Source organism: Phaenicophaeus curvirostris, chromosome 3, assembly GCF_032191515.1.
Source record: "Phaenicophaeus curvirostris isolate KB17595 chromosome 3, BPBGC_Pcur_1.0, whole genome shotgun sequence".
In the NCBI taxonomy this organism is placed as follows: domain Eukaryota; kingdom Metazoa; phylum Chordata; class Aves; order Cuculiformes; family Cuculidae; genus Phaenicophaeus; species Phaenicophaeus curvirostris.
This window is the reverse complement of record NC_091394.1, coordinates 49,652,423-49,666,493: the sequence shown is the minus strand read 5'-3', so window position 1 is coordinate 49,666,493 and position 14,071 is coordinate 49,652,423. Positions and strand designations below refer to the sequence as shown.

The 14,071-nt window shown below is 39.6% G+C and overlaps 1 protein-coding gene across 2 annotated transcripts in view; it reads right to left on the bottom strand.

Annotated features, from left to right (window-relative positions):
* The window catches only part of MIB1 (MIB E3 ubiquitin protein ligase 1), an 85,298-nt gene that overhangs the window by 44,755 nt on the left and 26,472 nt on the right, over positions 1-14,071 (bottom strand). For both annotated transcript variants that reach the window (XM_069853958.1, XM_069853957.1), the window contains exons 6-12: positions 13,727-13,931; positions 12,005-12,188; positions 11,559-11,703; positions 10,138-10,271; positions 8,977-9,084; positions 4,061-4,258; positions 1,200-1,351 (exon numbers count right to left, since the gene is read on the bottom strand). In XM_069853958.1, the coding sequence (XP_069710059.1) occupies positions 1,200-1,351; positions 4,061-4,258; positions 8,977-9,084; positions 10,138-10,271; positions 11,559-11,703; positions 12,005-12,188; positions 13,727-13,931 (1,126 nt within the window). The remainder of the gene's footprint in view (positions 1-1,199; positions 1,352-4,060; positions 4,259-8,976; positions 9,085-10,137; positions 10,272-11,558; positions 11,704-12,004; positions 12,189-13,726; positions 13,932-14,071) is intronic.

The window sequence follows — 14,071 nt, the reverse complement described above, 5'->3', positions numbered from 1 at the left end:
GGCACACACTCTCCTGGGTGGAAAACTGGTTGGATGGCCGGGCCCAGAGAGTGCTGGTAAGTGGAGTTAACTCCCGCTGGAGGCCAGTGAGAAGTGGGGTTCCCCAGGACTCAGTGCTGGGTCCAGCCCTGTTCAATGTCTTCATCAATGACCTGGATGAAGGCATTGAGGGCACCCTTAGCAAGTTTGCAGACAACACTAAGCTGGGTAGAAGTGTTGATCTGCTGGAGGGTAGGGAGGCTCTGGAAAGGGATCTGAACAGGCTGGACCGCTGGGCAGAGGCCAACGGCATGAGGTTTAACAAGGCCAAATGCCGGGTCCTGCACTTGGAGCACAACAACCCTGTGCAGTGCTACAGACTAGGAGAAGCCTGTCTAGAAAGCTGCCTGGAGGAGAGGGACCTGGGGGTGTTGGTTGACAGCGACTGAACATGAGCCAGCAGTGTGCCCAGGTGGCCAAGAAGGCCAATGGCATCTTGGCTTGTATCAGAAACGGTGTGACCAGCAGGTCCAGGGAGGCTATTCTCCCTCTGTACTCGGCACTGGTGAGACCGCTCCTTGAATCCTGTGTTCAGTTCTGGGTCCCTCACCACAAGAAGGATGTTGAGGCTCTGGAGCATGTCCAGAGCAGAGAAACGAAGCTGGGGAAGAGGCTGGAGAACAGGCCTTATGAGGAACAGCTGAGAGAGCTGGGGTTGTTTAGCCTGGAGAAGAGGAGGCTGAGGGGAGACCTCATTGCTCTCTACAACTACCTGAAAGGAGGTTGTAGAGAGGAGGGTGCTGGCCTCTTCTCCCAAGTGACAGGGGACAGGACAAGAAGAAATGGCCTCAAGCTCCGCCAGGGGAGGTTTAGGCTGGACATTAGGAAAAAACATTTCACAGAAAGGGTCATTGGGCACTGGCAGAGGCTGCCCGGGGAGGTGGTTGATTCACCTTCCCTGGAGATGTTTAAGGCACGGCTGGACGAGGTGCTGAGGGGCATGGTTTAGTGTTTGATAGGAATGGTTGGACTCGATAATCATAGAATCATAGAATCACCAGGTTGGAAGAGACCCATCGGATCATCGAGTCCAACCATCCAGTGGGTCTCTTCCAACCTGGTTATTCTATGATTTTATGAATTCCATAATTCTACCCCCACTCCATGCATTTGTTTTCCTTTTACAAACGGTAAAATAATCTTTAAAATCAAATCTTTACCTAGGGTTTCCTCTTAGTGCAGCATGGTGAAGAGCATTGAACCCATTGTTGTTGGTGATAGTAACATCTGCTCCAGCTTCTAACAATACAGCAAGGATGTCATCACGCTTTTTACTTATTGCGTCATGAAGTGGAGTGTCACCTTCAGAATCCTAAAACCAGAAACAGTTTGCATCAATTCTTGCACGCACCCACTTTAAAGAAAAAAAATACTTAACTAGCACAACTGACTATACAAACACAAAACAGCTCTTCAGATCGAAAAGTGTTGCTGTACTGAAGAGTTCAGGGTGAGCTGCTTCTGATCTCACTCTGCAGATGCTTCAGCGAGTAATGCTACCCAGGGCTCCAGTATCCTACAATCACACTTCTACCAGAACTCAAACCCAGAGCTCATATATACCTTGCATCCCATAGTACTGAAGACACTGTTGTAGACATCAACTTCTCTGTGCCTCCCACCCAGATGGAGTTGATGCCCAAGTTAAAATTTATGAGCACTAAGACAACAACAAAACCTAACGCAAAAGAGAGGAGACTAGTCAGGCAGAAGGAGGCAGGGAATTTTTAGTAATGAACTCAAGACTGAGCCAGCAATTAACTATGTAAAAGACAATACCAAAAAGCCAGTGTGAAAATAAAGGCCCAAGCAAATCAAAATAAACTGCAGTCCAAGTAATAAACTTAGGCACATCTGTTGTTTTAACTGAAGTAGATCATTTTCCATGAAGCAAAGGCCAATAGCATAAGCAACAATAAGCTGTTGAACTCTTTATGGCTTATACCAGATTATAGGACACAAGGTACATGAAAATATTTCAGTGCATAATTGAACAAGCGAAGAATTTATATTTTTAGCTTGCCATTTTCATTTCTCAAATATCCCAAATAAGGGAAAAATACTTTTTATTCCTAGAAGTGTTTTGCACATTATTTATTCAAGGACCTAAATGGGTGGACTGAAAAGGAACGCCCTAGACTAACAGTGAGAAAACACATCCATTTAAGCTTATTTGCTGCTATACAGGCAAAGTCTCCAGATTTATGATTCCAGTAAAACTCTAACACCATATAAGTCAGGAAGTCTTTTGTCACTGACACTGACTCAACTGCAAACTGACTAACACAGGAACTGAACATTTTAGCAATACACTAATATGAAAACAAATCTTGACAATCTTTACAGAGAGAATCAAAAACCTGCCAAACGCTAAGTGCCAGAATACGGAAACACTTGAACCAGTGTAAATCAGATTGCCAAAGCAAAATTATGTGGCTTTTATTTAATTGATCATATTTCCTGAATTTACTGTTTACAGACTAACATATGTTTCTGTTTACGCGGTGAATTGGCTTGAGCAGCAAAGTGCTGGCCAGTTAAATTCCAGTCATGCCTCAGCCTGACTCCCCTGTGTTCTCATCTACCAAATCAATCGCCTACTCACATTTGCACACTGGAGCTTCTCAACACACGGGATCCAGAAGTTCATTATTTTCAATGACAACAACATTTCCTAGATGGAGTCTCATAGCACCATTTTACTGAATTATTCAATTCAAATGGACTTTCATAATTTAAATTCAGGCACATCCACTTCACCTACCCATATATCATACATCGTTATGATATACAGTTGTCCCATATCAGGCTCAACACATCAGGCTCCTTACTGTATCTACTGTTCAACAAAAAATAAATAGAACATTGACATAAGCTGGCTAGCAGCTCAACCTCAACATTACCAAGACAAAACCTACAAAGGCAGGTGGAAGCAGGTAAACAATCACTATATTCACTGATTTCAATAAAGTTGGCTCATTTTTCTTATGAGGCTACACAGTTTCAAAAAAAGTCACCAATTACCTTGGCAAAACAAACACGTAAACCTGTTAAGGTGTATCTTGATTTACAGAATCACAGAATGCTTTGGGTTGGAAAAGACGTTAAAGAGCAGGGACACCTTCCATCAGACCAGGTTGCCCAAAGCCCCATCCACCTTGCCTTGATCACCTCCAGGGACAGGACACCCACAACTTCCCTGGGCAACCCGTGCCAGTGCCTCACCACCCACACAATAAAAAAAAAAAAAATCTTTCTAATATCTAATCTAAATCTTCCCTCTTTCATCTTAAAACCATTACCCCTCTGTCAGAGTTGCTCTAGACACTACAGCTTCTTCTTTCTGTTGCAAATCTCTTTAAGCTTCCCCATTCTGATTTGTTTTACTAATGCACCGCATGCAGCTGCAATCGGCTCCAGCAGAATATGGATGCCTGCCTCTTTGATAGCAGTTTTCTACTCTGCCTTCTCAACAGGACACTGCACTCACGTTACAGCTTCCACCACATTCATTATAGATAAAACTCCCTGTGAAATTATGGTACTCAAGACCTTTGCACGTGGGCCTTTCAGATAAAAAGGCTGAATATTTAAGATTCTGGCTAAACAATACTATCAATGAAGAGGTCAACTCTGAGAAAAAGTTTCTTTTAACACAGCAACATCAGCCAAAAAATGCAAAGGGTGTAGCTTGCAGAAGTAACAAACAGCTTGTGGATTCAACAGAGAAAGAATTACTGTGGAGAGAAAGTTAGTAATTACAGATAACTACAGTCTGAAAATTCCAATTAACATCAACAGCCTAGAATAAATCAGGTGGCTACCCAGCTGTCAAGAAAACAAACAGATTTAATAGCATTTTTACTACAGCTGATCACATGTTTGGGTAGAGGCTGGGACAGATAACTTAACAAGGTCCATTCCTTTCAATCCCATTTTCCCTAAGTCTTCTATTGCCTACACAGAGCAAATCATAAATTCAGTAGCTAAGAAGTTGAATCTACATTAATATTTACTTTACCTGGAGACTAGGATGACAGCCGAAGTCCAGCAAAGTCTTCACAACTTGCAGATGACCTTTGTTGACAGCAATATGCAGTGGAGTCTGTCTGCGTTTGTTGCGAGCATTCAAATCCGCACTGCCTCGGTGCAAAACCTCTATCACAGCACCTTCATCTCCGAAGGCTGCATGATGGACAGCCCTGTCTCCATCTTTGTCCTAAAGTAGAAATGTGAATTTGACCCAGATTATCCCACATTTCTTTTGCATTTAAAAATATTAATTTAAAATTAACAAATGTGCTTACTTGATTTCTTTAAAGAGAGAGGAAAAATTAGACAACCATGGTACCATTCAAATGCCTAATTACAAAATTGTTCAAATCACAGCAGAGAATGAACCATCTGTTAGTATATAAACATATATATTCTGTGACTAAGGACAGTCTATATCATATACAACTGCCTTGAATCTTTGTGTGATATGTTCATGAGGAACGCAAACGGATTCATTTCTGTTTCTATTACAAATAAACTGTTAAGAAAAAAAAAAGACCCAAAAGAAAAAAAAAACCATGAAACCCACAAAATCCAAGCCCCAAAGGTGACCCTTCCTATAAACCACGAAGCACTCTAGAGTCCAAATCATGGTATAGAACCATAAAATGCTTCGGGGTATGGACATTTAAGACCATCCAGTTCCAACTGGAGAAGGAACCCTTTCCATCGGATCAGGTTGTTCAAAGCCCCATCCAAACTGTCCTTGAACACCTGGTTCAAGGAAAAAAAAATTCTTCCTAATACCCCATCTAAATCTCCCGTCTGCTTAAAACCATTCCCCCTCATTCTGTCCCTGCATTCCCTGATAAAGAGCCTCTCTGTAGCTTTCCTGTAGTTCCCTTTAAGTACTGGAAGGTCGCTATAAGGTCTCCCTGGAGCCTTCTCTCTCCAGGCTGAACAATCCCAACTCTCTCAGCCTGTCCTCATATGGGAGGTGCTCCAACCCTCTGATCATCTTCATAGCCCTCCTCTAGACTCACTCTAGCAGATCCATGTCCTTCCTGTGCTGTGGACTCCAGAACTGAACACAGCACTCCAGGGGGGTATCACGAGAGCAGAACAGAGGTGCAGAATCATACAAGAGTTTGGGTTGGAAGGGACCTTAAAGATCATTAGTTCCAAACCCCTGCCATGGGCAGGGACATCCCACTAGATCGGGCTGCCCAAGGCCCCATCCAACCTGGCCTTGACATCCTCTCCCTCAACCTGCTGCTCACATTTTTTTGGATGCAGCCAAGGACATGTTTGGCTTTCTGGGCTGCAAGCACACATTGTCAGCTCATGCTGAGCCTCTCATTCATTAACACTCCCAAATCCTTTTCTTCAGGGCTGCTCTCAATCCATTCTCCACCCAGCCTGTATTTGTCCTTGGTGTTATCCTGACCCTTGTATAAAGGCAAGATAATTGCCCTGTTCATACAATTAAGCTAATATTTATTAGGGTTTGTTATACATCTTATTTTTCAGTTAATCTTTTCTATAGGAAACTTTGTATTGATGCTGAAATTAATTAGAAGTTCTGATTTTATGTTGGTCATTCAGAACATTAAAGCTCTGATTAAATTCAATTTGTTTCAGTGTCATCCAAACTGAGAATTAAAGTATGAAAGTAATAACTTCATCAGTTTGGGTTACTTTAACATCCATAAGAGTGGACTGTACTGCACAAAACATGTTTAAATGTTAATCAAGTGATTTCAACATCAATGACGCTGTTCAAGAGTAAAATGGAAGGTATGTAACAATGAATGAAATAACTTCATAAGCTAGGTTCTAATGAACTTCTTGTGCAGTGGAATATTACTATGTATTTGTAGGATTTCATTTTGACAATACAGAAATACCAAAAATTGTAAAGAGGAGACAAAATCATAACCTGCCAAGGGCGTGCTGGATGTCTCTCTTGGGTGAACTTAGCTTCTCTTACCAATCTGCTTTTCCTTCAGCAACGTCCTTCAAAAGTAATTTTTGTCACACATTTCTAACCCATTGTACATCATCACAGATATTAATAGCTCTTAGCATAAACTGTATTTGCACAATTACAAGATAACAACAAAGCTCATTACGGTATTTTTAAAAATTATGGAAGGGGACTTATCTGTTCATTATCAAATGTATCTGTTTGGAAGTAAGAATATGGTTTTCAAGACAGTCAGGGCACTAAACAGCAACTTCAATAGCTTTTGAAAACAAAATATTTTTATGCCTTCCAAAACAACTTGTGCTACAATATTGTCTTCTAAGACAGCAAGACTCCTTCTCAGGCTCATCTAACAAACTAACAGTTGAAAGAAGCCAAAGCTTCACCATCTGAAAGCGGAAAGGATCAGGAAGGGAAACTTGTCTGTAGTTCTCATCTGGTTATAACGATCATCAGAGGTGAAACTTATCAAGACTATGACAGTAATTGAACTGCTACAACATCTATATTTACAGATCCCTTTGTTTCACCAGTACATGCTAATTTGTCTTCTCATATTTGCAGTCTGCAAAGCACACTGAGATACTTACTGATGAAACTTCATATAATCTACTAAATACTAAAAAATTTTAATACATTCCAATTTTGAGATGGAATCTGCTGCTTTTATAAAAGTTTAATGTACAGAATTGCTACAGTGAAAGTTCAAGAAAATGTGTGCTTGTTTTAGCTCAGCATTAAAAAAAATAATCTCAAGAGCTAAATCCCACTGTATAGTTTCACAGAATCACAGAACAGTTTTGTTTGGAAAAGACCTTTAAGATCATCGAGTCAAATCATTGATCCAGCACTGCTAAGTCCATCACCAGACCACGTCCCCAAGAACAACATCTATTTGTCTTTTAAACACCTCCTGGGATGGTGGCTCCCCACTGGGCAGCCTGTTCCAGTGCCTAAGAACCCTTTCAGTAAGAGTTCCCACACAACAGCGTGTTAATACACTTAGAAAAAGCCAGCAACTAATTAAGCACCTGTCCTAAGACTTACGTTTAGATATAAATCTAAACATTAAAAGCACTAGATTTCTAAACATGCCTACAAGATGAAGTTTTCAGTACAGTCAATACAACAACTGACATCCATTAATTTCAGCAGCCTAGAAGGCTACGTATTTTTACTGTGTACTCTCAGCATTAGGCTTCTTGAGCTCTGTCAGTAGCAAATTGTTTTCTGACTAAACAGAGGCCACTTGTTGTCTACATTAAGCTGCCAGAGACATAAGCACAAAGGAGACAATGAGGGCATTTCCAGAAAATGCCATCTTTAATGTACACACTCTGCAGCAGTGTCTGTATGCATAAATTTATCCAACTGAGCTATAAAGCAGGCAGAGGAAGGGGTTTTATCCTTTGCTTCCATGCCACAGACCACAACAGTGAAGTAAATGGACTAAATTTTTGCTCTCTGCTTAATGAGACACCTCCACTGCATTTTCACATCACTAATTTAGACAGGTGACATTTTTTAAAGCCTGACATGTAATCATTAATCTAATCATATATAATATGTGATTAACATTATCATAAACAACGCAACTGTGTAATTTAGTAGGAATAGGGTCTTCACTTAATCTCAGTTACACGAACAAGGCTTGAAAATTCAAATAAAATCACTGAAAATATTTTTAACAGCACTGTTATACTTCCAAAGCCTGAGCTAACATGAACTCTAACAATTCTACTGCTAGCTGATTACCAGGTGTATTATCTTGAAGCTGTGTAACCAGTGCTTCTACTTCCCTCTCTAATGCTTCTAACCCTTCCTTATAGGAGAGAAGAAAGTATCAGTCCACCACTTGATTACTGTAGCAGCTTTAATCCTATAGTACAGATGAAAAACAGCTTAATTTAGTTTGTAACAGTATAGGCTACCTACTGCAGTGAAAGCACTAGTTCTGAAATGAAGCTACTTCACAGAAACCAGACCACTGCAAGTATGTATTGCATAAAATCTAAGCCGTCTTTACCAGTTAGTAGAAAACCTTTATAAAGTAATAGTGTAGCCATGAATATAGAAGTAATTTTAGTTGCAAAGATTGCATCATTGCTTCACTAATGTATTAACGCATTGTTAGTTCAGTCTATCAAATACAACATAAAGCTAAACGTCCAAGCATATAGTTATTTTTCTGTTACGATTACAATTGGGCACACTACTAAGTTCTAAGCATTCTATTAGGCTTTAATTTATATTCTCAGTAAGAGAAATTTGAGATCCCTGTCATGCTTCACAAAATGAGCAAAACTGCAAGGCCAGTGCACTGTAAGTAAACAAGGCAGAATTTACTCAAAACAACTATCACAGTACACCTGTAGATCATTTTCTCACAAAAAATTCTGAAAAAACTAAACAAATCTTTACATTTTGTATGAAATTAAAAAAAAAATCACCCAAAAAACTGGAGGAAGAGTTGGCAGCTCCTACCCAAAGATACTGTTATTGCTCTTCTGCTCAAACTTGCTTTAGTTCAGAACAGAAAAATTAGTCCTAACTGAACACTTTACAGAAGAAGCATGGCAAGTATCTGAAGTCAGAGACACAGCATCCAACATCATCATCTTCTCTGAATGCCACAGGTAGCATGCAAACCTACTACGTTACACTGTTGAAACAAAAAAAGAAATCAAGAAGGGGCTTCATCCCCTACAGTCGTAAACTAGCTTACGTAGCTCTAATGTATTAGCATAACATTTCACTTAATTGGAGGTGCTAAAGAACTGGATATTGACCCTTTGTAACATTGTCAGTGGCAGTCTAATTTGGGAACATAATCACAGCAAGAAAAGCAGTTTTTCATTCTGACATTTGAAAAGAAGGCAACTCCAATAGAATCGCGGGCAGCAAAGCTTAAAACTTAAGGAGACACAAAGCGTATTTTGAAATATTTAGGTTACCTCTGCTTCTACATCCACATTCTGTTTCAGAAGCAACTTCAAAATATCAACGTGGCCATTCTGACTAGCAGCTTGCATAGCTGTGTGTCCGGCACATTGTCCATTCACCTGAAAGCACATCAATACTTTGAGCAAAGTTGCAAGATACACACCCACCCCTATGCAACACTTGAGCAGCATCCACGTAAGTGTACTAGAAAACAAAGCAACAGCATGCATATGAAAATATCAAATCATTGTTAGAGAGATGCCTTCCTAGCACGTACAAATAACTCCTAGCTCTTCCCTATTTAATTTCTGTAACATTAACTAGATTGTAGGAAAGCAGCAAGAAATGGATTTAATTCAAACATTAAGAACTCAACTACAATTGGATTAAAAACTTTGATCTTTGGGTACTGTAAAGACAAGATTTTTGAGAACAGGCCTCAGATTGATACCAGTCCTCTGCTCTACAGTATATTTAACTTCGTTTTCTAGTTTATGGCAACAAGAGGAGTCAGTCTGAACAAAATACCATGTTTTGTATAATCTGGGAGCTACAAGTAAATCCTCAGATCTGACAGAGTTTAATCTCTTATCTGCAAGAATTACTACTGCTATAGTGAGAAAAACATCTGACCAATTTCAAAACATGTTCCCTGAACCAAGTCCTACAAATTTTTTAGGTGTTTTCTTTTAGACTTTTCACTGCCACATGATCAGAGAAGTTGGTAAAAGGAATCTGACAGAAAGCAAGATCAGATGATCTACCTTGCAAGTTCAGAAAACAAAACCAAAACAAAATCCACAACAGCAGAAAAAAACACCCCTCAAAATCTACCCTCCTTCCTTCCATTCCCTTGAAACAAAAGAACCCAAAGACTCTTCATTAATTCTGAGTGCTTGGTTCTCTGCCCTGACTCTGGCAGACAGAAGCTGGAACGCATTTTAATACAGACAACAGAACGCAAAATCTTTCCAGTGTAAAAGGTGTAAAGTGCTATTTTCACACACACCCCAAACACATTTCTTGGGACAACAAGAGGGAGAAGGGACACTGGAATCAGCTGTACCACTATTATGCAGACGTACCAGTGAATGGCAAGGAGTACTCATGGAAGCTTCACTTCCCTTAGTCTTACAGGTCCCCAGAACCTAGACCCAAACAAGAACACTCACATCTACATCTGGTCTCTTTAGCAGGTCTTCCACTTTAGCAACATCTCCATTGGCAGCAGCTTTAACCAGTTCTTCATTGAGATCTCCAGATTCTTGGGTTTCAAATAATTTCTTCAAGAGCTGGGACAATCTCTCTGTAATTATTAAACAAAGGACAATTATGATTATTTTTCTAATCACACAAGAACAGAAAAATAACAGCTAAATTTGCAACATTTCTAAAGGCATGCACATAGTAATACACAAATCACCATAAAATGGCAGCTGTAAGTTATTACTCAGTTTTAAGTGTTACATCCCGCTACTCTTTAGATAGTTGAGACTGTCACATCAGGCACTTCAAAACCAAGTTGACTGAACCACAAATAGCTTGTCTACCACAAAACACAGAAGGGTGGGGAGGAAGTAAAAACATAAGTTTACATATTGATATAACAGGCTTTCTAGTCATCTAGTTTAACTTAAGGTATATGCTGTCCTCTAATTTTAAGCTCATATTCCACTTCTAGCTAGTTTTACGGCCCTTGTGACTTTATTTTGATTGAAGAACACTCACTGTATTTATGCCTTCCTACGAATAAGCCTAGAAAATTATTTAGAAAGGTTTCTTGGCATTAAGGCAAATACATGAAGAGGAAAAATATTAGCTGTCCAAAAAGAGGGAAGACACTGGTTTCACTGATCCATGAAACAGCCAACAGAACACGAAACACCAAATAGTCTTTCTGCCTCATTATTAGATGAATGAGAGCAAGTTCAACAGAACTGAAATATGATTACATAGACATAAAAAAATAAATCCCACTGTAACTAGTCAAAGGATGTCTGACCAAATTTTAAGACAAAATTTAAGGAAAGAATATCATCCTGAGTAACTGCTTGCAACAGATCTCTCACACTTGCTATCCCACACCACCTATTAAACAAGGAGTCTGCTTGCTACAGTCAGCAACACTCTCTTCGTGCCTTAGTCCCTATTCCAATCTCATGTCCCTTCCTACCATTTAAATTTTGAAGCCCTTAGAGCAGACCTCCAAAGACAATCTGCACTGTGGCCAAACAGAAACCCAAATTAGATTTGGAGATTCTGCACCTTATCAAGATAATAATAACCAACATCTCCACACCAGTGCCAAGCTTGTTCTTGCATCCTTCTCCAAGGCATAGATAGCATCAAGTAGCCAAATGCTATATTTATATTTAGAAGACAGGCAGATTAGGTGCTCTGGGATATCGTTTAATAGTGGACACATACAGTTGGACTCTATCTCAGAGGTCTTTTCCAATCAAATGATTTTATGATTCTATGCGAAGTCTGATTATTATCATCTTTTCATACAAACTATGTGCTAGTGCTTATTAATTTTTAATTAATACAAATACTTGCCAAGCATACATTACTAGTTATTCTTCAAACTTACCACCAGATGCATTACTTATAGCAGATCCCGCTGATGCCACCTTTGAGACAGCTGCTGGATTATATGTCCAAGATGTCCCACAAACTTCAACTTTTAAGTCACTGTCTGAATAGATCTGCTGGACCCGACCAACTTTACCTAAAGTCTGCATTAAAGAAAACATCAAATGCAAATAATATAAAATAAAATATTCAGAAATTGGAATGCTGTTATAGCAAGTCACAAATTTTATGAAGTCAGTTGTTTAATAGTACAGTCACTAATACCTCTGGCTAAGTTTCATCAGGCTAAGCAGATTGCTACATCAGAGGCAGTATTACACCATGTTTGATGAAATACACTTTCTCTAACTTAAAAAAAAAAAGCCTTGGATTCTCACAACCTCTAGGTCATAACTAATTACACAAGTTTTATCATTCTATGAATCCCAACACACAACTACTTACGGGAAGCATTGCTTCAGCCCACTCTCCATGACCTCTCTGAAGAAGCTTGATTCGCTCCAAGTCATAACATACTTGAACAAGGTCACCCACTTGAAACTGAGAGGTACCTCCTTCTGCACCTTGAGCAGCATCTCCACTTCGGACAACATTGGCTTTGGTAAGAACAGCTGGATTAAACGTCCACCTAAGCAATGAGTCATTTAAAGTTGATTTTAAATATGCAAAGCAAAATACATGTTCAAAACAACTGTCACACGAGATTCTACTTGTATGCCTACAATCTTTCTGCAATTGGGTACCATGGCATATTTGCTGTCAACCATTACCTGTCCGTGGCTCATTAGCTCAACAATTCCAGAGTGATCTTCAGAAATGTACCTTTGTAAACGAAGCAATATCCTGCCTAAGTAGAAGCAACCGACACCACAAAATAGTAGCCCTGAAAGTAACTATACAGTTTATTTATTTTTCCATTAAGAGAAGGAGATGGCTCTGGTTGAAAAAGGGAAAATCCAAGCTGTCTCACAAGGGACTAGACTGTCAGGGAAGGACACAGAAAGAGCAGGGGATTTTGCCCCCTCCCTCCTGCAACAAAAGCTGCAACATTCAGCTATAAGAAATGCTCTTCAATCAAATGGTTGTCCCAGATAGATCTCAGCTCTTAAACTATCCTAATCTGTATAATAAATTTTACCGTTTTAGAGGCATTTGGCTGTTTTTATGCTGAATTATCTTCTAACACATAATATGGCAATCTCTCCTTTACCTGCCATTTGGTCTGGGGCTGACTTTTATTCAGCTGTCTGATCTAGTTAAAGAGCATCAGATAATCTCTATAAGGGCCAAAGTCAGGGGGGTAACCACAAGAAAGAGCAGCTCCGCTCACTGGCTCTGGAGCCATGATTGTCAGAAGAAAAGCCACTTGCATCCCTTCAGCTTGTGTTAGCTGTGAAAACAGCTTTGCCTTGCGTTACTTTGCAATATTAAACAATATCTTGAGGGAAAGCCTGAAGGAAAATGCACTGTTAATCCCTTCTGGACAAACTGAACAGGTCAGTGCCCAGATACAACTGAAACGTTGCTATAATATTAATTAGCTGCTTCTAAAAGATAAGCCCAATACTTGAGAGCAAGGTAACACAAACTCACGTGGACATATTAGCTCAGATTCAGCTGTAGAGCTGGGTTTGATTCATGTTTGCATGGACGTAGCTCATCAAACTTCAAACTGAACTGCTTTCAGGAGGGGTTTGCGCAACAGCTTCCCCAACACTGCCCATTCTCAGACCACATTTGCATAAACTAACATACCTTTGAATAAGAAAATGCTAGACAGAGGATCACACCAAGGTCATAAAAAGTTTGTCACCCATCCTCTTAAGCTACCTTCCTGAAAACATGCAATATACTGCTATTATCATTCCCTTTGGAACCATGGGATACTTTGTAATTAAAAATGAAATTACTGCTTAAAACACTACATTTTGGAAATAAGATAGTCCAGAACGTCATTTATTATTTCGCACTCAAATTTTCACCAAGTGAGAGACACAAACTTCCTTTTCCTACTAAAGCATCTTTAAAGGTTAAGTCCTCATCACACGTTGTAGGACTAATATAAAATTACCAAGAAAAATCTAATAGACACAAAAGAAGAGCAGAAAGTTTCAAGCACCAAGTGATTACAAGTGCTGAAGGCAAAGGAAAGACTACATAACAAACCTGTTGCCACTTGGGTACTGTACTACAATGTCATGATCCTCATCGATGCCACACACTGTTCCAGTTGTTGTTAAGGTTTCAAACATGCCATCAGTCCATCCTCCATGACCATGCTGCAAGGACTGTACAATTTCCAAATCAAGGTCAATGTTTACAAGGTCACCAATTTGCAGCCCACCAGGGTTTCTGTTGCCGTTTTGCTCACCTGAAACAGAGTAAGAGAAAAATGATCACACTGTTTTTCCAAGTCATCTCAAGAATGGAAATTAATTTCTGAGACATAACTCCCAGTATCTCTGAATAACTCAAAGGGAGCAAACAGGTGAAAAAAAAAAAAAAAGAACT